This window comes from Octopus bimaculoides, chromosome 1 (genome assembly GCF_046866305.1).
Source record: "Octopus bimaculoides isolate indiv1 chromosome 1, ASM4686630v1, whole genome shotgun sequence".
NCBI lineage: Eukaryota > Metazoa > Mollusca > Cephalopoda > Octopoda > Octopodidae > Octopus > Octopus bimaculoides.
Window position 1 is genome coordinate 80928836 of NC_142928.1, and position 25000 is coordinate 80953835.

Genomic DNA, 25000 nt, shown 5'->3' on the forward strand with positions numbered 1-25000 from the left:
ATACATACACACGCGTGCGCGCGCACACACACACACACACACACACACACATAGATGTTCTTGAATAACCCAGAGCAAAACTTGGAGTAGACTATCAAACTATCAACTTTTGATATACTAAACACATACACAGAAAGAGACACACAAATTACCATAGATATATAGGCAGTGTGTCTCATGTATATGATATAGTTTTTTGTTTTGTTTTTGTTGTCTTTTTAGATGAAATTGTACTGAAGCATGGATGGAGCTAAGGTCATTTAGCATTAAATATCTACATTCAAATAAGAAAATTGTTGTTTAGAAATTTTCATTTTTGATTACATTGATTGCATTCTGTTTTAGCTATTGGTATTGTTTCAATAATTTTTGCTATTTATGACAATGAATTATCAAATTTTCTCGTTATTTTATAATATATACACACAGTTTTATCAATGGTACAAAAGTAATGCAAAAAGGAACAAGTGTAGCACTAAATGCTTTAAGATCTCTAGTTTGTTATGTCCTACCTTTGTGTTCAAACTCTACCTAGGTTGACTTTATCTTTCATCCCCATCCAAGTCACAAATAAGAAGCAACTTAGATTCAACAGGTCCTACACAGCTTCTAACAAAAGAAGAACAGAAAACTTGGGCCAAAAACCAAGTATTTTTATGTACTATTTTCTCAGTAGTTTTGGACATCCATTAATTTCTCTTACCCTTCTGTTTACTTCTGTCTTTTTTTCCTATAGCTATAAATAAGGAAGAATTTTACAATCAAACCCTACCTCAAGTGCGTTATCAATCAGATGAATATGTTGGTTTGAGAAGACCTGCCCGATTTGATGGCAGCAATATCCGTTCAGAATCTGTGGGTCCCAATTGGCCATCTTCCAACCGAGAGTCTCATTCTGGTGAAGACTTACAACTAGTCGTCAATGTTACAACGGCATCAGCACCTGAAGTTTCAACTATCCCTTCTCCTGATATTAGCAAGGTAAACTATTGTTATTGTTTATATTATTATTATTATCATTATTTGATGTGTGTATGTGTGTGTGACAGAGCGCATGGCCTAGTAGTTAGGGAGTTGGACTCACAATTGCGAGATCGTGGTTTCAGTTCCTAGACTGGGTAGTGTGTTGTGTTCTTGAGCAAAAAACTCCATTTCACGTTGCTCTGTGATCACTTCGATACCTAACATGTGGTACACAGTGCACTTGTTCAAGCAATGTCAATTTGATGGAAACAATGAGCTAATGTGCAACACATACATTTGATCACTATAAACAAATCATTTGTGCAGGTTGTTTGGAAGAAGCTGAACACTCATACATTGTCTTTGGTGGGAGAGTTCATCACACATACATACATATCAGATCATCTCATAAATGATGCAGTTTTTTCAATTGCATGAGCTAAAAGTCAGAGGGGGATGGGATAAACTACCTGCATCAACTTGCTATAAAAGCTGGCAGTAATTTTACCTAAGTGCAAGTTTTGACGAGTGTAGTTCCATTTTAACAGTTATTTTTTCTAAGTTATAATGGAAGTGACAAAGGATCATATTTGGCATATTTTGCTTTATGAGTTCAATAAAGGTAACAATGCAATGGAAAGTGCAAGGAATATCAATGCAGTATATGGGGATCAGACAATAAGCATAAGCCCATGTCAATGGTGGTTCCAGAAATTCTGAACTGGAAACTACAGCCTAGAAAACAAACCTCATCCTGGAAGATCTGTAGAGCTCATCGAGGATGTCCTGCAAACCCTGGTGGAACAAAATACCATCGTAACTGTTGAGAAACTAGTAGAAAAATAAAAAGTATAAAAAAACTGCATTATTTATGGGATGACCCAATATATATGGATACACACACTTACACAAAATCTGAGAGGATATATTTATGCCTCTGTGTGTGTGTGTGTGAGAGAGAGATGGGGAGAGAGAGAGAGATTGTAATGTTTCTCTCTGGTAAGAGTTTGTTAATGTAATCTTGATAGGCTTTCAGATGGGATTAAATAGTTTCTTGAAATAACGAGTTGTATATTCTCTAGAACTATAGTGTTCCTGGCTGAACTTATTGACTTGTGGAAGTGTTAATCCCTTGTTAATCACTCATACATTGTCTTTGGTGGGAGAGTTCATCACACATACATACATATCAGATCATCTCATAAATGATGCAGTTTTTTCAATTGCATGAGCTAAAAGTCAGAGGGGGATGGGATAAACTACCTGCATCAACTTGCTATAAAAGCTGGCAGTAATTTTACCTAAGTGCAAGTTTTGACGAGTGTAGTTCCATTTTAACAGTTATTTTTTCTAAGTTATAATGGAAGTGACAAAGGATCATATTTGGCATATTTTGCTTTATGAGTTCAATAAAGGTAACAATGCAATGGAAAGTGCAAGGAATATCAATGCAGTATATGGGGATCAGACAATAAGCATAAGCCCATGTCAATGGTGGTTCCAGAAATTCTGAACTGGAAACTACAGCCTAGAAAACAAACCTCATCCTGGAAGATCTGTAGAGCTCATCGAGGATGTCCTGCAAACCCTGGTGGAACAAAATACCATCGTAACTGTTGAGAAACTAGTAGAAAAATAAAAAGTATAAAAAAACTGCATTATTTATGGGATGACCCAATATATATGGATACACACACTTACACAAAATCTGAGAGGATATATTTATGCCTCTGTGTGTGTGTGTGTGAGAGAGAGATGGGGAGAGAGAGAGAGATTGTAATGTTTCTCTCTGGTAAGAGTTTGTTAATGTAATCTTGATAGGCTTTCAGATGGGATTAAATAGTTTCTTGAAATAACGAGTTGTATATTCTCTAGAACTATAGTGTTCCTGGCTGAACTTATTGACTTGTGGAAGTGTTAATCCCTTGTCAAGTTGAACTAATTCACATCCTGCTTTAGATAACATACAAAACATGGTCCCATCTGGCTGTAGTCTCAATGATATGAGCTGGAATTAATAGATGCATTGAAACATCCTTGTAGATTCATGCAATGCTGTCCTTTATGTATTCTTAAAATAATCAACAATTAGCCATCTTTATTTTCAAACATGAAAGAATATATGCCAGAATTTCATAGAAAATCATCAGAGTCTGAACCAATACAGTACTGGACAAACAGTCAAGAGATTGCAGTTTGTGTCTATAAAAACCGACTCCCAACTCCTAAGCTCTATGTAGACACCACAGGATAATATAATTCATTTATGTAGGTAATGGCAGAACTATAAAACTGGCAAACCTGCTTTTGTTGTTCAAAGCTAGGGTTGGTGTCAATGGGAGAAAATACAATATACCCAGTACTACTTTAAGTAGGGGAGATTTATCTAATCTCAATGGAGACTGTGATTCAGAAACAACCTTTGGGATCCTTTTGTTTTGGAATATATGATGTTGTTAAACCCCATTCTTGGCTGAGTAGATTTTTAATCAGAAGTATTCCAGCTGTGACCATTCTGTCTTTTGAGGAATATCTCTGTTCCTTATTTAAGATGGTAGAATGTAATTTAAAGGGGATTTTTGTTGTATTTTCTAGCAAGTCAAACTGCTGTGTACAGCTATTTATTTATATAGATGGTTGAGAAATATCCTACATAGAACTTCAATAAAGAATAACAACTATGTAGATAAGATGTCAACATTTTGGCACATCATTTATAAATTCATATCCTGATGCTAGCGATGCATACATTTTTGTAAACTTTTCTTGAGCAGAAATAGTATCTACTATTTGATATTATATGCTAAGCTTGCTATAGAAGTAATGTTGAATTACTGATAAAACATTTGAAATAATATCATAAAAATAAACTGATTAGAATGTTACATATGTACTAAAAATATAAATATAGGTACAACATTGATTTTCTAGAACCTTTTGTTTCAAAGCCATTCCAGATTACTGATTCTTTCAAACCAGGGGTAGACACATTCTAAATTAAACAAATATTAAATTTACTTAAGTAGTTATTTGAAATACAGATACCTGCACCTTCATATAAATTTATTACTACAAGGGGGTGCTGAAAAGTTCCTGGTTGTAAGGGTATCATGAAAGGCCTGGTTGGAGGCCCAACCTTCTGAGTTCTTTTACAGGGCTTAGAAAAACTGAAGGACTGCTACAATAAGTGGGTGAACCTGAGAGGGGAATATGTTGAATAAAATCATAATTACTTGCCCCTCCTGTATTTTTTTTTACCCAATGCCAGGAACTTTTCAGCCCCCTCTTGTACTGTACAGTGCAAATTACTGTAAAACAGATCTACCCTTTAAATTAGTCTGGCAACTGCGGGAATTGAAAGTGCTTGCTTATGAATTAGTGCAGGTTATAAGAGGTTCCAGACCATTAGTGTCCAGAAAGTGAATGTTGTACCTGTAGTTAAAACTGATAATTAAAAAGTGGTTTTCAATTATTCATTCTGTATTTTTTTTATTCTTTTATTTGCAGCGTCCCAAATCCTTAGAAGATAATCTAAATGAATTACGAAGTGACCATAAGACAAAATGTTTGAGTCGCTACAACTCTGTAAGGCGCCGGCAGTTGGAGCGTTTACGGCAGAGATCAGACTGGTTTCTTGGACCTCTGAACGATAGTGTTTGTAGTAATAGAAGTGGTGCCAGCAATAACCAAAACGGTGAAAATATTGGCAGCAGTAGCAGTATGGTAGAAGGTGTATGTTGCGGAGAAGAAGGCATTGAAAAACAGCAGCACCAGCCACTCAAAGCAAAAATCTCTGGCACTTCTGTAACAAAGTCTTCATCAGAGGGTGCTGAACTGGATGTAATTGGCTCTGATGCAGATAGTGTTTTTACGGACAACACCAGTCGAAGTGAGTCTCCAGCTTCTGAACCAATTAGGAGTTTAGATATGCGTAAACCACGCACTGTAATACATAGTGACACTGTAGTAGATGCCCTGTCAGTGACTGAAAATGTACCAGATACACATGATATAAAACAGACCTGTGAAAATGGAGAACAAAGTAATGTGTGTTATTTCATGGTTAAACACAATTATGGGGAAACTAATTCCTAGCATTGTACTTATATCCAGAATTTTTTCCCCCTGCCATGTTTTTTTTAAAAATATCAAAAACAAACAAAAAAACAGCAACAACATATAAAAAAAAAAGAAGCCACTCTGATTGTCATCATTATCATTTTTTTTATCATTGACATTTTTAAAATGATATTTTTAAAATTATTTTAGATTACTTATGAAATATTTTAAAATATTACATATACATTTATACACACACACACACAAACACACACACATATATATAAAAAGTACAGAAGTAAGTTTCAACTATGTGCTTACTTTTTTTCCCTGCCCTTTCATAATTTTAAAGGTTGAAATGGTTCATAAAATTTTTCAATATTTCCAAATTTATAAAAATTCTTTTAGACTCTAGAAAAACTGAAGCCATTATCTTTTCTTTTTTAATTATCCTTTCCTTTTCTTTCTCTCTCTCGCTCTTTCTATCTCTATTTCCCAGTTATCTTTTCAAAATAACATCTGCAGAATGCACAATCTATTTATTCTTGAAATTATCCCCTTAATGAAATGATGCCTTAGAAATTTAATTGAACAAACTTTGTCTCAAGAAGATTAGACTTACTGTTGCTCTCTTAAACACTAAAATTTAATCACATAATCAATTAGCTGAAAAGATGACTTGTTTTTTGTCCATCAATAAAAAATGTTAAAGGAGAAAAAAAAATGTTCTCTGTTAAATCACTGATCTCTAAAAAAATTTTAGTTAAATATCATCTTTTATCTCATTCATTAAGTTACTGTTTTCATCTCCTAGCCTTCCACAGCTATCCACAAAATATCTTTATACTGATATTTCTGTTTTTACTCTAGCAACTTTCCTCAAACTCTGTCATTTAGTTTATTTTCATCACTAATAAATTGGCTTTTAAGAAAACATATTATACAACACACAAAGAAGAAAGAAAAATGACACTTAAATAATGATACTAGAAAAGTGTGTGCAATTATTAACAGTACATATACAGAGATAATAAATCATTTAAAAATTATATAATGGTTAATTGATAGTTACTTTTCATTAGTTTACATTATAAATTTAACTTTTAAATATGTTTTGAAAATCTGTAATGAGAATATGCACTAATTTTTTTTTTTTTTTCAAACTTATGTTGGTGTTTCTTTCCCTTTTTCCTCTTATTTATTCCTATATTTTTTCATTTGTTTAATGAATTAAATCATGGTCATTTGATTAATTTCAAATCTTCAGAGATAAATTAACTTTAATTTTGTTAGATATCAACTTTAATCTCTTCTTTTCTTTCTCAAGTATGACTTTCCCATCTTTAATACTCGTCTTTAAAGTTTTTAATCACACAATTCAAGAAATGCTAAGCCACCCTCATTGGTAGCATTCTGTTTCCTCAGACCAGACCGTTTTTGTCTTTAATGTCTGTACAGAGAACCTTGTTTGATCACTTGGCCCAAAAGGATAAATGATGCTTCCCATTGTGTCTTAGCATATTTTACAAATGCAGAAAAACATGAAGCATGTCCTAGTTGGGACAGTAAATCTCTTGAGATGCTCCTCAGCGTTAAGCGACATTTTAGTTATTCTTCTTGTGGCATAGGTCTACTTTAAAAAAAGGTTGACCATTGTTACTTAAAAGTAAGAATAACAATATAAATGTAAAGTATACATCTTATGCCTTACATGTCACTGACCAATAATTGATGCTACATCTTGATACCCATTATTATTAATTCCTAGAATAAATGTAATCTCATGAATTCACCATGTTTTGGATGGTTGGCTTTAAAAAGATGCTGATAGTCTTCCATTGAATACTGATTCACTCGGAATTGTTGCTTGCAAATAATCACACACACACACCACCTTTTATTAATTAACTATCAGAAAAAGAAATTGCGTGTCCTATAACCTGCTCCTTGAGAAAAAGATATATCCTTATGTAATATTTCTGCTTACATAGGTGAAGAACTGTGGCCTACAACTTGCAACCTACATATATACATTCACTTTTAGCTATTGAGATTGTAATAGGTATCATTTATAGGCATCAATCACTCAAAACTTGAGTTTAGTCAATGTCTATGCTTAATTTGTTTTTATGTGCATGCATATTGCATGTGTGATGGTGGTGGTGGTGGTAGTGGTGAGGAGGGGCATGTCTACACTGACTAATTCTATGGTTCTTACTTCCTACAATAGCTGGAGTATCCTGTCTGCCAACAAATCAACCAATAGGTAATGCAAAACTTGCACAAAAGAAATGTAAGCTACCATATCTGACATTCAGAACACTGAACTCCTCTGCCTTGCTTTTTAAATCCAAATGTTTAATGAAACATTTAGTGTTCATATATGCACAAGTCTTAAATCTCACAGAAAGTCTTCCTTGTTTTATTGCTAGCATTGCGTTTGTGTGTGTGTGTGTGTGTATCTGTAATCCATATCATCTTATCTTCACAATTCTTGAGATTCATCTACTCTCATTTTCTTTGCATCACAATTCTATTGAACTATGATGCGATACCTTTAATAGGCTGTTTAAATCAGTGTTCTTGCTGTAAGGTCATCTATCTAATATCATGGTTATCACTCACAACTTTAAAAAGAATAATATGTAAAAATAATACTTTCTGCTATAAGTATAAGGTTTGAAATATGAGGGTAGGGGACTAGACAATTACATTGATCCCAGTGCTCAAATGATACTTATTTCATTGATCCAAAAGGATGAAAGGCAAAGTTGTCCTCAGCAGAATTTGAACTCAAAATATCAAACATTTTGTCTGGCGTACTAATGATTTTGTCAGCTTGCTGCCCAAATAGTCCTTTCTACTATAGGCACAAGGCTTGAAATTTGATGGGAGGGGGATATTCAATTACATCAACCCCAGTGCTCAACTAATACTTATTTCATCAACCCTTTACTGGATGAAAGACAAAGTTGACCTCAGCAGAATTTGAACTCAGAATACAAAACCGGACAAAATGCTTTGTGGCATACTGTCTAGCATGCTAAAACTTCTGCCAAGTCAATGCTGTATACTATATAAAAGTAATGAATTATAAAGTACACACAGTGAAAATAACAATAGGCTGCTAGATTAAATTATTATTTGCATGGACTAAATCTTTCAGCATTAGTTCCATCTCTCCATATTCTAAGTACTAATCAGGAACTGAAGTCTATTCCATTCACTACAAGTTTGTGGCCTTGTGAGAAATCTTCAACATTATGATGGCTGTTTTCAGATTCTGCCAAAGTTGACTTCAATCTTTCATTCCATTGGGTGCCAACAATATATATACCATTCAAGCACTGGGGGCAGTTTAGCCAGCAATATCTCTCCCTTAAAATACGTGGTTTGATGTCAGTATAAGAAAATACCCCCCCCCCCCATGGTGCTCTTCTTATCTTTACAGTTGTTACAACAGTTACTTTATAATTGTTTCTGATTTAGACACAAGGCCAGTGGGGTTAGTGATACCTTTGACCCCAACACTTGACTGGTATTTTATTTTATCAGTCCTAAAAGGATATAAAACAAAGTTGACCTTAGTAAGATTTGAACTCAGAACATAATGTTGGAAGAAATGTCACTAAGTATTTTGTCCGGCATGCTAACAATCTTGCCAACTTGCTGCCTTAATAATAATAATAATAATGATAATGATAATAATAATAGAAAAGAATATTGTTATTATCGTAACACTAGTAGCTGAAGACTTTAAGGGTTAATGTATAGTATGTGCTTCCATACTTGTGCTTTACAAAAAAATGACAGGAAGAGATAATTATATGAAATAAAGATTGCTTAACCTCTTGAGTATTGATAAAGTCATCTTTGTTTCATTGCTTCTGAATTTCTGTGCCTTTTTCCTTTGTAATTGCCAACTCCCACACAGACACACACACACACACACACACACACACACACACATGTATTCTCTCCCTTACTCACTCACCATTTTACCTCTTAATGTTTCAGTTCAATTATCCGCATACACACTCACACATTCACACACAATACATTTATGTTGGTTAATTAATTATAACCTATTTCTCTGTCAATGAGATTACAAAGACTACAGTCATTGCTCCTCTTTTGAAAACTAATTAATGGGGAATAGTCTGTGTTATAGTTTGATTAGATTCTACCAGAAATGGTAACAGAGGAGATGAGCAATTCAACCCAATGTATTTTCTCCAACTTGACATTTTTTTGAAACAGTGAAGCTTGAAGCAGATAAAACTTACGAACAATAGCGTGTAAATATTGGTTTGAGAAACTTTTTGAAAAGAAAAAGTCAAAGGCTGGGTCTCTTAACCCAATTTTTACATGTTGTTAATTATAGCTTTATCTACTTCAAGTTTCACCATTCCAAGAAAGAAGTATTTTATTTTCTCAACATCATTAATATTTTTTTGAATTTTTTATTTTAATTTTACCACATACAGGTTCATTGTGCCTTAAAAGTTTGGAATTCTCATATTATCAGTTATTTTGCAAAGGGATGTTTTTGCCAAGTAAACACATCTCCTGCATGGAGTTTATGCATGTTTAAGGGAAGGTATGAAGATTGCACATGGATGAGACATAACCCAGAATTTAGAAGGAAGTGAAGAGCTATACCACAGAGGACTGTAGTGTTAGTAATAAACAGGAAACCAGTCAGTAATATAGATACAAAATGATGTGAGCCATGGGAAACACCCAAATTAATAGAAATACAAGTGGAGAAGGGTACTCTTGTTGATAATATTGTGATGGAATGGTCTGTCACGAAGTTTCTGATCAAAGAGGTTAGAGCCGAAAGAGCCCACAAGTAGGTTGTGCGCAAGCATTATTGTGCCACAAACAATAATGTCAAGTTAAGATCCTGTTGCTCCTAAATGAAGCAAGTCATTAATGAATTTCTCTCTTTAATACTGTACTGGTAATGAAAGTAACTAAAGGTGATGGAAATCAGTGATTGGCTGGTGGTTCATAAGATCTAAGAATTTACTCTCCCTTTAAACGGAATGCATTATCATCCATTTCTAGAACTTGGGGTCCATATAAGATTTTCTTGTTAAACTTTATGTGCAATAAATTGCTTATACTTCTGCCTTACACAAAATATTTTAATCTTTTTTATACAATTCCTAGTAGGATTTCATATATATATATATATATATATATATATATATATATATATATACACAGTAGGAGAGGGTTAGTTTTTAAGAATATTATTTACATGTAATATTTGAAAAACTGACTAGACCAGTTATCTTGTGTAGCTCATGTTATAGAATTGTACCATAGAATTTTTTATTCTTGTGAGCACAAGATGATGAGGAATGTAGTTTTAAGAAAGTTAGTCGAGGAAGGGATTTCTGTGGAACTAGAGACAAAGCTGGCAACAATCTTTTCCCTTTTTTTTCTAATTAGAATCTTCTAGAATGAGGAATTGTGTGTAGGAGGATTCTACAAAGTTGATTGAAATATTCTTTGCTTGTTGAAAATTTTTGTTTGTATCAGTGAGTGAGAGTGGGTGATTTCATCCAAGTATTGTAGGCAGGCTCTATCTTTTGTCTCTACAGCCATAGCATTGTTGTTTGTAAATCTCTTAAGGGTTGTTTGGTTACAGGTTTTGGTCATGTGGAAAGTGTAGAGTTGGTGTAGTTTCCATTCTTTACTTATTTCTCTGTTCCTAAGTTATCTTAGGAACGAATAAATTTTTTTGCCAATGATAGTTGTCATAGAATTGTTGAAGCTCTGATCAGTTAGCTGATTTGAATTACCAGATGGTTTGTAAATCTGATGTTGTTAATCTGGATTTCAATGGTAGATATTTATGCTTTCATTGGTCTATCTGCCTGGCAATTTTACTTTTATGGTTGAGTACTTATTTGTAGGAAGCTTATCCAAATGCTGAAAAAATAATTGATTCAACACATGCAAACTAAAATTTGCAAAAACCCATACTACCATGGGAAATGAATATAAAACAGCATGTGTATAGATATATATATATATATATATATATATATATATATATATGTATATATAGGTGCAGGCATAAATGTGTGGTAAGAAGCTTGCTTCCCAACCACATGGTTCCAGGTTCAGTCCCACTGTGTGGCACTTTGGACAAGTGTCTTCTACTATAGCCTTGGGGGCGACCAAAGACTTGTGAGTGGATTTGGTAGACAGAAAATGAAAGAAGCCCGTTTTGTGTCTGTGTTTGTCCCCCATCACTGCTTGGTGTGTTTATATCCCCACAACTTAGTGGTAGAATAGAAAAGAGACTGGCAGAATAACTACCAGGCTTGAAAAAAAATAAGTACTGAGGTCAATTCATTCAACTAAACATTCTTCCAGGCAGTGTCCCAGCATGGCCACAATCTAATGACTGAAATAAGTAAAAGATGAAAGATATAACATGTATATATACATAGATAGATACACACACACACACCTGCCTGCATACACATCAATGCCATTTTACTAATTTCCATATTATCCTTTAACCTCAGAAAGGCAAACTTCTTACTAACTAAAAATATATTTTAGTTTCATCTTTAAATTTCTCATAGCTTCGATAACTTATTCTTTTCACTGCACTTTCAAAGCTCTACAGACATTAGTCCCTCCCCTCCTCTCCACTTCCAGTAGAAATGCTATTCTCTTCCTATGTATAGCAGCAGTCAGTTGTATAATATTTGTTTTGCTCACAAAGCATCTGTTGTTTACCAAGCCATTCTCTGTATATATTCATGCAACTCCCTGCTTCTTTCTTACTTTCTTTTATCTTTTCTTTTTATTATTATTTTTACTTTTCATTTCTTCTTTTATTATTTTTTTTTATATATTTTGCCCTAGAAATAAATGGTTATCAGTGTTTAGAGACTGTTTATCTCAGTAACATACTATTTTCTGAGAACTGTCTCTGAAATTTTCAGAATCTATCTGAGCAATGAACTTTTGACATATCTATCCTTAGTAGAATATTTGTAGTTTCTATTACTCTATTTGCATTTTTAGACATTTTTTTTCCTTGTATGTGTGTGTGCGTGTGAGAGAGAGAGAGAGAGAGTGAGATTATAATAAATAATCAATAATTAACTTCATTTTTATCTATACTAGTTAGTGCAGAACACTTACAGTATTAGAGAGCTAAATTACAGTTTTTTTTTTCTCCCAAGCTATATTTAGTAGCAGAGTGAACTCTGTTTTTTTTTATGTTTTGCATTTATTCTTTCAATGGTTTATAAATGTGAATATTTGCATTATTAGCTGCCTTTTGGGATTTTTTTTTTAAGCCAGGGTCTTTCATGTCACTAACAATTTAACTGAGAATTAGGACCTGTACAGTCTTTCTAGATGGACCAACTGTCTTGACCCTAACAATTGATGTTGTTAGGAACAATTCCATGCCTCTTTTATTGATCAAACCTGTCATTTGCAACCAACCTCTGCAAAAATTATATTGCAATAACAGTGTCATTGTTTTGTTTCGTTTTTTTTTTTGTTGCTTTTTTTAAAAAACTTTTACACCTGTTTTTCATGTATCTTGTAGGGATTTTTGAGAATGCATAGGGTTTTTCATAATTTTTATGCAGTCAACATCAAATTGGTAGTCCATGGTAGTACTTAACTCAACATTGCAAGCCACTGAAATTTATGTGGCATAGCCAGTTGATTAAGAAGTTTGCTTTGCAATCATGAGGTCCTAGGTTTGATCCCACATTAGGGCATCTTTGGCAGGTGTCCTTTAACCATATTTTTGAGTCACCCCCAAGTCTTGTAAGTAAAATTAGTTAAGAGGAAATATTGTGGAAGCCTTGTTGCACTGATTATACCTGAAAATTATATTAAGTGTGCAAGCTTGACTCTGTGATTAAGAAGCTTGCTTCTCAACCATGTGATCTTGGGTTTAGTCTCACTGTGTAGTACTTTGGACATGTGTCTTCTACTATAGCCTTAGGACAACCAAAGCCTTGTTAGTTGGTCTGGTAGATGGAAACTGAAGGAAGCTCATCATGTGTGTGCGTATGAGGTTGTATACTCCTGTCTAGACATCAGGTAATGGTTGTCAATGAACAAGAGTGTTCATTTCAATTCTTCCATGAAAAACATGTCTGGCTATGAGAAAATATTACCTTGCTTGGAAATAGGGGAGAGTTGGCGACAGGACAAGCATCTGGCCATAGAAACTCTGCCTTAACAAACCCCATCTGACCCATGCAAAGTGGTTGTAAAAATGATGATGATGATGATGATGAAGACATGTCTGTGAAATGTTCAGTCACTTGCATGCTAATTCAGTGAACAGTTAGTTCAGTTGATAAGACAACTGCATACTCATTGCCAAAACTTACAGAAACCCACAATGTTTTCATCAGTTAACTGTAATAGCATGTTTCCCTAACACCTTCCTTTTTCAACTTTGTTTGGAGAGTACTGAGACTTAGGTGTTCACTTCTACAATAGCTCACAGCACCAATGATGGAACATTTGCTGTTGATCTTAGGCTGACACTTACTTGGCCAGCAGAAGAATATTGGAGTATTGTAATAATAGCACTAGAAATATAACTTCTTTGAAGAATCATTGACTAAGACACTCCTTATCTAAAACCTAAAAGTTTATCATAGTAAACATTGTTTGTAGCCACATCTCATTAACAAAAGCATAGGAATTTAACCCTTTAATCATTTAAACCAACTATATTTGGCCCAAGTGTTCTACCTGTTTTATGTTCAAACAAGCTAGATGTGGCCTCTCACACTTACTCTACAATGTCATTCTAAAAATAAACAATTGCTTCATTGAAATCTTAAAAGTACAAGATAATTAATTCAAAACAAGGTGAATAAATAAGCATTACATTTGACAGAGTAATGTGAATGCTAATGGATTAAACTCCATTCTATTTATCAGTATTTGAAGAAATAGACTGGAATTTATCATTCAAACCATGAAAGGTAGTAGTTGTCACTTCAGTCAAGAGCAGAACTTTTATTCAAATAAAAGAATTTTTTATATCTCCTAGGAACTAAACAAAATGGAGATTTCTGCTTTAACAATATTTCAATATCTAAATTCTGTTTTACACATCATGATCATTATTATCAGTATCATAGTCATTTATAACTTACATATACACACTCTTATAAATATGTATACATAAATTTATATCTTGTGTGAATTTTATTTTTTTATTTAAAAAATATGTCAACAACCAACCCCCTTTTTTTATTTTTTAGCAGTTTCTGTTGGTATTACCAGGAGGTAAGTGTGTATATTGTCCAAGCAATATAAGGCAGCCTTGTAGATATCTTCCTTTCCCTTCTTATTCAGAGCACTATTACTATCTAGCAGCAATACAGATTTCCCTACTCTCTAAATATTTAGCAGATAAGTTTCTCACAATACAATGAAATCTATGTATTTGACAGAAAGACAGAATTTCTGTCTCCCAGTGCATTATTTTAAGTTGTTTCCTGAACCTCTCCCTACCATTCTCACTTCATAGATCAGCAGTTTTGATCTTATAAGCAAAATGTTGTTTTACCACCCACTCATTTTTTAGTCAGACCAGCAAAGTGCATTCGTACACTCACACACATTCTTCATGCTCATAATACACACATACATAAATCACTTGCATAAGTCTGTTGTAAGTAAAGTTACTTCCTGTGTAAATTAAACATAATGAATAATAAGAACACAGACCAGCATTTTTTTAGAAGGAAGAGTATAATCAATTGAATTGATTCTTATATGTTACTAGCACTTATTTTGTTAACCTTGAAAGAATAAAAGACACAGTCGTCCTTGACAGGACTTGAACTTGTAACCTTAAAGAAACAAACTAATTTTTTATTTGACTTGGTGTTAATGCAAGGGCTCTGTATTTTAGAGGAAAGGGGAGAAATGTGATATTCATGCTTTACTGAAGAAATGTTTGCTTTGAAGAAGTGAAATCCCTCAGCAATCTTAATTGCTGTTTCAGTTTTGCCAAGAACTTACATAGCCTTCCTAGAATTAAGATTGAATGAATGTGGTGATATCTAAGGTATGTTTGTTCCCAGCTAACACTTATTTTAGTGCTATTGACACTGCCAGATTGAATGGTACTTCCCAGGTGTCGAAACCATAGTGATATCCATGGGGTTGCTGATGATAGAGGTGTGTTGGATTGTCTGTATGTGCCTAATAGTTTTGTAAGACATCCATTTGATAATATTCTACAGCAATGGCTACAGACACAACTCAATATTTTAACCTATTTCATTTGACATTTAACTCTATTGATATTTTCTACCATCATAAAAACACAAACTATATTATATTATTATTTTATTCATTAGTAATTAATAACACTCAGAGATCTACTCTTGGTGGTGAATTTTTATGAATAATCAATTACACAAATTATCTCTCATACATTTGATAAACTACTCACTTGTTTGACTTTTAATCAAATGCAGTTAGAAGTTTGCTTCCCAACGACATGGTTCCAAGTTCAGACCCGCTGCATGGCACCCCCTACTAAAGCTTTGGGCCAACCAAAGCCTTGTGAGTGAATTCAGTTGATGGAAACTGAAAGAAGCTTGTCTTATATATTGTATATATGATGATAATGATATATATATTATATATATATATATATATATATATATATATATATATATATATATATATATATATATATATATATATATATATATATATATATATATATATGTGTGTGTGTGTCTTTGAGTTGTTGTTTTTTTGCCCCACCATCACTTGACAACTTGTGTTGGTTTATTTACATCCCTTTAACTTACCACTTTGGCAAAAGAGACCAGTAGAATATGTACCAGGCTGAAAAAAAATATGAAATTCTCTTGTCTTTCACATGGGGATAAATGGGTTACAATTAAGACCCTACCATGTTATATTATATATTTTCTACCCTAAAGCACCAGTCATTTCACTTCTCAAAGCACAGGCCACATCAGCCATTATCATCATCATTTGTTTTGTCTGTTCTTTTCCATGCTGGTATGAGTTGTATGACATTTCTTGAGGCAGTATTCTATGGAACTCAAGGAGCAGGTGGTGGTGTTAAACAAGTTGATGGATTAAGTCTACCACTTTAGTAAACAGTGGCAGAATTTGAACTTGGAATGCTAAGTCCTTGGACAAATACCACAAGGCATCTAGTCGGATGTTTTCAAAGTTCTCCCAACCTACAGCCCTTTTTATTTTGTTTGTTTGTTTTTTGTTTTTTATTCTGACAAGATGGCTGACAAAGTTGACCTCAGTGGGATTTGAACTCCGAGTGCAGTGAGTTGAAACAAATGTCACAAAGCATTCAATTTGATGCTCAAATGAGTTTGCTAGTTTGTCACAAATCTGGTTTTATATACACAACAAGGAATAAGATATATGAGGGTGAAACATAGTGTAGATGTAAATATTTCTTTAAAAAACACTTTTATCATTAAAACAAAGTTAGTGGTCTGCAAAATTATAATCTTATAAAACTACACCATCTCTATATTCAAAACATTTTCTGCCCTCAAAGAGGAAGACCTCCAATTATTAACACCACATCACCTCTAATTCTATCACTTTCCAGCTCCACCTGATTATTTCTCTCTTCTAAAATGTGCTCAAACCCTTTTCTTTCATACTTTAACCCTCTCTACTCTTCATTACCTAAAATAGTTTCCCCTTTGGGGTTTGTAGTCTTGAAAGCTGCATAGCAACCTCATTAGTATTGGTGGCACAAAAGAAAGTACCCAGTATACCTTGTAAAATGGTTGGCATTAGGAAGGGCATCCAGTTATAGAAACTATACCAAAGCAGATACCAGAGCATGTTGCAGTCCTTGGAACCATCAGATCCTGTCAAACTATTCAACACATGCCAGCATAGAACGTGGACTTTAAATGATGATGTATTATGTATTATAATGAACACCAACTGTTGGATTGTATTACATCTCACAAGTCACTTCATCTCTTTTGTGACTATATATATTTCTGACAAAATACTCTCATAATGTGTTTCAATAAATTTAAATAATCACATTTGTTTTTCCAGTGCCTGAAGTTGGTATGATTCAACTCCTCCATCAACCAAGGCTACTAAACTTCATATATATATATATATATATATATATATATATATATATATATATATATACATCATTTTGAGCGTGGCCATTGCCAGTACCGCCTGACTGGCCTTCGTGCCGGTGACACGTAAAAGCACCCACTACACTCTCTGAGTGGTTGGCGTTAGGAAGGGCATCCAGCCGTAGAAACTCTGCTAAATCAGATTGGAGCCTGGTGTAGCCATCTGGTTTCACCAGTCCTCAGTCGAATCGTCCAACCCATGCTAGCATGGAAAGCAGACGTTAAACGATAATGATGATGATGAATGATGATATATGTCCACTGTCATGCAGACAGTGACTTATGCCTGCAAAATGTGGAAAAAGACCAGCAGAATCTATTGAATTGCTGATGTTTTCCATAGATATGTCTTCAGACCATGCCTATAGCTAAGATCAGAAACCACTGAAGAGACCATTGCAACTTCATTTATTTGGTTTAAGAGAATCACTGTCTATAATATCTTGATTTTTATGAACTAAGTAATGAGAATAAGTGAATTGAATAATACCATTTATTTTCCTTTGTTAAATTATTGTTTGTGGAGGCATGTGGCTTTGTGGTCAGGAGTGTTGGACTCATGATCGTAAGATTATGGTTTTGATTCCCAGACCAAGTGACATGTGTTTTTGGGCAAAATACTTCATTTCATGTTGCTCCAGTCCACTCAACTGGAAAAAAATTAGCTTTACTGCGATGGACCAGCGTCCCATCCAGGTGGAGGAATATATATTCCACAGAAACTAAGAAACTGGCCCCTTGTAGCTATATGACTCAGAAAGAATCTTTATCTTTAAATGATTGTTGACGAGTAGATTGCAAAAATACAGGGAACAGATTTGGCAAACAACTTACTACAGGTTTGTAATTGCTAAAAGAATCTTATAAACTCTGTATCTATACCAGTCATAGGTAACCTTGTTTGAGAAGCAAGCCACATAAGACATAACACATCACCAGGTGGGCCTCACTACTAAAATAATTCAAGATAATTTTCCAATAGGCATGCCCTTCAGAAAGTCCCACAGACTACACCTTATCCATGACTGACCTATACCAAGGCTTCATTCCTATAAAGTGCATAAACCTACTACAGATTTCAACAATGCACTTCTTATTTTTTGGATAGAGAGTCTTATGATTTACTGGAGCATGTAAATAGAAATGGTTCTGGGAATTTTAAATCTGATTGAAAAATTTTCATGGGGCCCTCCATTAGTCAGCAAGTAAGAAAAGAAAGATTGGTAAGCAAAGAGAAAGAGCTTTTAGAGCCTAGGCTATAAAAAACACAATATTTTCTTGAATGAATATTATTTACTAAAATGTTAGTGTGATGAATTGACTAAATATTTTAAGAAATTGATGTCATGGAGAATATGAATTTATAGTTTATTTTATGAAAGAAAATTTCATTAACATGTTACTGGCTTATGCAGTGCAAAATTTTCTCTAAAGAAACAAAACAGACTGTTTATCTTGACCTTTTAAAGGTGGCTAAACCTGACACTCTGCACTCTATTACACCCAGATAGTATGCTGCAGAGCTAAGTCATACCTTTCTCTCTCTCCATCTCTCTCTCCCTCTCTTTCTCTCTCTCTCTCTCTCTCTCTCTCTCTCTCTCTCTCTCTCTCTCTCTCTCTCTCTCTCTCTCTCTCTCTCTCTACCTTTCTAATATCCTAATATATCAAACTTGCTACAATGTGTCTCATTTTTAAGAATATCAGCCTCTCATACTCTGACAACTGCCCTGTCATCTCCACTTTCAGTAATATCCTAGATGACAAAGATGATCATAAACAATCACCTTGAGATTTTCTCACTTTTCAGTATGGTTATCACAAAGCCAGAACTTGCTCTTCTACATTATGCAACAATAGTTTATATGAACTGAGATGAGCTGAGACTTCTAAAACATCGTCCAATGGCAAAAATCCAAATTTACAGGTAAAAACTCAATTAAATTCAGTTTATTAAAATTAAAATTAAATTAAGTTTCACAGTATAAAATATATAGTTTTAGAGAAAAGAACCAAAGTTCATGAACTTATCCATGAAAATCCACAGTCACATAGAAAAATTAATAAGTAAATGCACGATAAATAAGTATAATATAATACAAAGTAAATATCATAAGTTAATGATAAAACGACTACACGTGTTTCATAACCAAATTTTCAAATAGAAAATAAAATATATTCAAATCAATTAAATCGATCGAAAATCAATTCTATTCAAAAATATAGCTAATCTTCAGGTCAAAATAAAACAATAAAAATAATAAAAGAATGTATACATCAACCAACAATAAATAACAAATGAACGTATATAAAAATACTTATTATATTAAGATAGAAAAATATTATTAAAATATCAAAAATTATAAACGTGCCATAATTAATTTTACGTTTATTATAATATAAATTAACAGAAATATTATATGCAAAGCTAATCTTAATGAATCTTTCGTTTAAAATACAATTTAAACAAAGTTTTAGGTTAAATTAATAAAGATAGAAGTAATACTTATCTCAATTTTTAGTTTAAACTAAAAATTTTAGACGTTAAACTCAGAACTAAAACGTTTATTAGAAATAAGTCTCGTGAAGATATTACGTATTTCTAATAAACGTTTTAGTTCTGAGTTTAACGTCTTAAAAATTATAGTATAAAACTAAAAACTTGAGATAAGTATTACTTATATCTTTATTACATTTAACATTAAAACTTTGCTTCTAAATTGTATTTTAAACGAAAGATTATTAAGATTAGTTTCGCATATAATATTTCTGTTAATTTATATTATAATAAACGTAAAATTAATTATATCACGTTTATAATTTTTGATATTCTTTATAATATTTTTCTATCTTAATATGATAAGCATTTTTATATACATCCATTTGTTATTTATTGTTGATTGATGTATACATTCTTTTATTATTATTGTTGTATTTTGACCTGAAGATTAGCTATATTTTTGAATAGAATTGATTTTCAATCGATTTGAATATATTTTATTTTCTATTTGAAAATTTGGTTATGAAACACATGTAGTCGTTTTATCATTATCTTATGATATTTACTTTGTATTATATTATACTTATTTATCATGCATTTACTTATTAATTTTTCTATATGTGACTGGATTTTCATGAATAAGTTCATGAACTTTGGTTCTTTTCTCTAAAGCTATATATTTTATACTGTGAAACTTAATTTAATTTTAATTTTTAATAAATTGAATTTAATTGAGTTTTTACCTGTAAATTTGGATTTTTATCCCAGTGGCAGTGTGGTAAGTAGCTTGCTTACGAACCACATGGTTCTGGGTTCAGTCCCACTGCATGGCACCATGGGCAAGTGTCTTCTACTATAGCCTCGGGCCAACCAAAGCTTTGTGAGTGGATTTGGTAGACGGAAACTGAAAGAAGCCCGTCGTATATATGTATGTATATGTGTGTTTGTGTGTCTGTGTTTGTCCTCCCAACATCGCTTGACAACTGATGCTGGTGTGTTTACGTCCCCGTAACTTAGCAGTTCAGCAAAAGAGACCGATAGAATAAGTACTAGGCTTACAAAGAATAAGTCCTGGGGGCGATTTGCTCGACTAAGGCGGTGCTCCAGCATGGCCACAGTCACATGACTGAAACAAGTAAAAGAGTAAAGAGAGTATATAAAGATAATATCCACCCTCAATTCCATTGTCTATAGACAATGGAATTAAGTGTGCCAAGAAATTAGACATAAAAACACTAAAGACAACAAAACATAACACCACACCTCATCTCAAGGACTAAACCTTTCATATCCCACCAAACAGATAACAACACTTTGTGTGGGTGAAGAACTTCTTTAGCCTGGGGTTCCGGTGTTTCTCCTTTCCCTACCCACTGTCTTTGTTGCTTGACATTTTGATAGAGAAGCCATTTCTTGTCACCAGTCACTATTCGGTCCCAAAAAGGTTCATTCGTGAGATGTGACAGCAAAGAAGAATATACATTCACTCTTTGCACATGATTATACTCTGAAAGTTTGTGAGGAACCCAGCAACCCAATTTGCTGACTTTTCCAATGGAATGCAAGTGTTGATGAATTGTTGAATGACCAAATCCAAGCCTCTCTGATAGTTCCTCAACAGTTACGATGGGATTTTGTTCCACCAGGGTTTGCAGGACATCCTCGATGAGCTCTACAGATCTTCCAGGATGAGGTTTGTCTTCTAGGCTGTAGTTTCCAGTTCAGAATTTCTGGAACCACCATTGACAAGGGCTTATGCTTATTGTTCAATCCCCATATACTGCATTAATATTCCTTGCACTTTCCATTGCATTGTTACCTTTATTGAACTCATAAAGCAAAATATGCCAAATATGATCCTTTGTCACTTCCATTATAGCTTTGAAAAAATAACTGTTAAAATGGAACAATACTCGTCAAAACTTGCACTAAGAATAAGTACAAGGTAAAATTACTGCCAGCTTTTATAGCAAGTTGATGCAGGTAGTTTATCCGACTTTTGGTTCATGCAATTGAAAAAACTGCATTATTTATGGGATGCCCCATATACATACATATATATATATATACATACACACTCACATACATATATACATATATCCATACATACATACATACATATATATATATGATGATGATGATAATGATATACATGTATGGCAACATCTGATAGTCAGGTTGATCACACAATCATATGATATAGAAGAATTAGTGTGAGAAGTAGTATTTAGAGATCCTTAGAATTGATTGAGTATGAGTGAGAGTGAGTCTTGTTGACAGCTGCTGCAGTTCGGATTCAGCAATCTGACCAGGTGCTTCGAATCCAATAAATAAGAGACAAATGGAGATTTTAGGCAGGCAATTTACACCATGGACAATAATGGCACTTTCATGGAAGAGCTCAACAATAAGAGACCATTGACAGCTGATATAGGAAAGCAAGTGGTCAATAGACTTGATTGTGGTGGTCATTGTGGAAGGAGAAAGAGTCAAAGAGGATGAAAAAAGTAATTGCTAAAAACAGTTTGACATGTCGGAAGCTGGAGCAATAAATTGGAGTTTGTGGTGAGAGAAGTTGCTTTCAAACAGAGAGAGTGGTAGGGAGAGAAATGGACATGAGCTTTCACTGGAGCACATTATTTGAGGATGATGGAAAGGATGATGTCTGACTGGTTGCTTCATTGAGTTGAAGCAACTGGAGATGTTTTCTCACCTGACAACTGAGTGTTTGGTGGTGAGAAGGTGAATTTGAAAGAGGTTTTGTTGTGTTAGGTATGCAACATGTTGAGTTGGATGCAAAGTGGGTAGCAAATGTGTAAGTTGAAAAATGAGGTGGGGGTAGGAGGATTCTGCAAAGTTAGTAGAGAAACTCTCTTGGAAAGGGATCAGAAGGATCTGATGAAATGTGAGAGAAGAAAAACTTACAAGCTGTGTGTTACACAGTGGCATCATTTGCTTATCTGATGGTAGCCACGCAGGTATAATGATGATGATGGTGGATAAAAGTTAGTACCAGAGGGTCACCAAAAGTCAGAGGTAGAGTTTTTAGCCTGCACTGCTGGAGGTTTATTTGAGGAATGCAAAAGCACAAAGGGCTTTTCACTCAGAGTAAAAGGCAGACTGTATGATGCATTTGTACGAACATGGCAGTGAAACATGAGCCGTGACTGCTGAGGAGATGTGTAAGCTCACAAGGAATGAAGCGAGTATGCTCCAATGGATGTGTAATGTCAGTGTGCATACTCGACAGTGTAAGTACCTTGAGAGAAAAGTTGAACCTAAGAAGCATCAGTTGTGGTGTGCAAGAGAGACGATTGCATTGGTATGGTCATGTGGTGAGAATGGATGAGGATAGCGGTGTGAAAAAGTGCCACACCCTAGCGGTTGAGGGAACCTGTGGAAGAGGTAGACCCAGGAAGATGTTTTAGATGTATTAAGGCATGAAACACATTTTCAGCTAGGGGTAGCTGGCAAAGAAATAGTGAAGCTCCAATCAAGAAGATGAGTTTTCAGAGATTTAGGCAATGAGGTCTTGTTCAGTAGGAAAATGAAGTATTTTGCCTTGCTGAGCATGTTGGTCATACTACTGTGCGTGTATGCACAGGCCCAATGTTTTGAGGAAGGCTGGCATTTGCCAATATGTGTAAACTTTTCCTCTCTGCACTACAGACTTTTATCAAAGAGTAAGTTGCCAATTTGGGGTGATACAGCTTGGCACCTATATTGTTGCAGATGTTGCATCTAGAATGCAGAACCACAATAGATATTGGCAAATATCTTTCCTGGCCCTCTGACAACTCTGTCAATCCATCACTCTTTTTAATGAACCCACAAACAAATGAGAGGTAAAGTTGACCTAGGCAGGATTTGAACTTGGAGCATGGAAAATTAGAACAAATACCGCAAGCCATTCTATCCAATGCTCTAACGATTGTACCAATTCGGTGTCTTGAATAGATTGATTAGGAAGTATCAAATGGTCTGATGGGGACAGCTGCAATGATTCTTCTCAACGTTGCAGAGAAATCTATCAGGTACTTCAGATTTGGAAATGTCAGTATGTGTCCTGAAATTCATACTAGAGTTATATACCAAAAACGGTTGAGAAAGAACTAACGATAAAATAGGAAGTTTTTGTTTCTTAAACGCAGTCAATTTCTTCTCAGATAAAGAAAAGGATAAATTTGATTAGATCAATGTCACAGTATTATATACCTATTTTATTGTTGGCAAAGAGATAGAAAGCAAAGTTTCTCCTAATGATACACCAGAATCTGCATTAAAAATCGCGAGATCCCATAATTATTGTCGGCATTCAACAAGCAATTTAGCGATTTATATTTCAAACATACAAAATAATTAAATAAATAAATGAATAGTTTCAAGGAAGAAAACCTATAGAATCAGCAGTTCATAAGTTACTTCCCTTGAAATGTGTATGCGCATACGCTTTGCTGTCTTATGTTTTAGAAATGAATTATATATATATATTAATAGATACATCTGTGTGTGTGTGTGTGTGTGTGTATATATATTTATTTACAGTTTGAGTCAGCTAACTCCTACCAAATATCATGAGTGTTTCACTCATCATCATCATCATCATCATCATCATCATTTAGCGTTTGTTTTCCATGCTGGCATAGGTTGGGCGCTTTGGCCAGAGCTGGCAAGCTGGGGAGCTACACCAGGCTCCAGTCTAATTTAGCATGGTTTCTATGGCTGGAAGCCCTTCCTAAGGCCAACCACTTTACAGTGTGTTGGGTGCTTTTAAGTGGCACAGCACAGGCGCTTTTACGTGACACTGTACAGGTGCTTTTATGTGGCGTCACACGGGTACTTTTACATGGCACTGCACAGACGCTTTTTAGTGGCACCACAGTAGCATTTTTATGTGGCTTTACACTACCAGGGGGACCGATCTTAACACTTCTGCTACAGAGTACGGGCCTTCTTGAGTACAGCACAGTGCCAGGCATCTAAGTCCTTTGTCATCTCACCTGAAAGCTTCAGTGTCCTGAGGTCATTCTGCAGTACTTCATCCCATGTCTTCCAAGGTTTTCCACTTCCACGTGTTACATCTACTTTGAGAGATTGGCACTTCTTTATGCAGTTGTCGGCATCCATCTGCATCACATGACCAAACCAGAACACTCTTCTCTCTTGCATACAACTAATTCCTCTAATGCCTAACTTCTCTCTCAAAACACTAGCACTCTGTCAAACATTCCTTTCTAACTTTCACATGTCTTCTGCATTCAGGGCTCAT

The 25000-nt window shown here is 34.3% G+C and overlaps 1 protein-coding gene and 1 long non-coding RNA gene across 12 annotated transcripts in view; both read left to right on the top strand.

Annotated features, from left to right (window-relative positions):
• LOC106870372 (uncharacterized) overlaps nt 1–6083 on the top strand; it is a 216422-nt gene extending 210339 nt beyond the window's left edge. For all 11 annotated transcript variants that reach the window (XM_052967716.2, XM_089352865.1, XM_052967711.2 and 8 more), the window contains 2 exons: nt 737–981; nt 4471–6083. In XM_052967716.2, the coding sequence (XP_052823676.1) occupies nt 737–981; nt 4471–5058 (833 nt within the window). In that variant the 3' untranslated portion in view covers nt 5059–6083. The remainder of the gene's footprint in view (nt 1–736; nt 982–4470) is intronic.
• Nucleotides 6084–7235: 1152 nt separating this feature from the next.
• LOC149137602 (uncharacterized) overlaps nt 7236–25000 on the top strand; it is a 25370-nt gene continuing 7605 nt past the window's right edge. The window contains exons 1-2 of the long non-coding RNA XR_016242015.1: nt 7236–7315; nt 14307–14331. This is a non-coding gene — a long non-coding RNA (uncharacterized LOC149137602). The remainder of the gene's footprint in view (nt 7316–14306; nt 14332–25000) is intronic.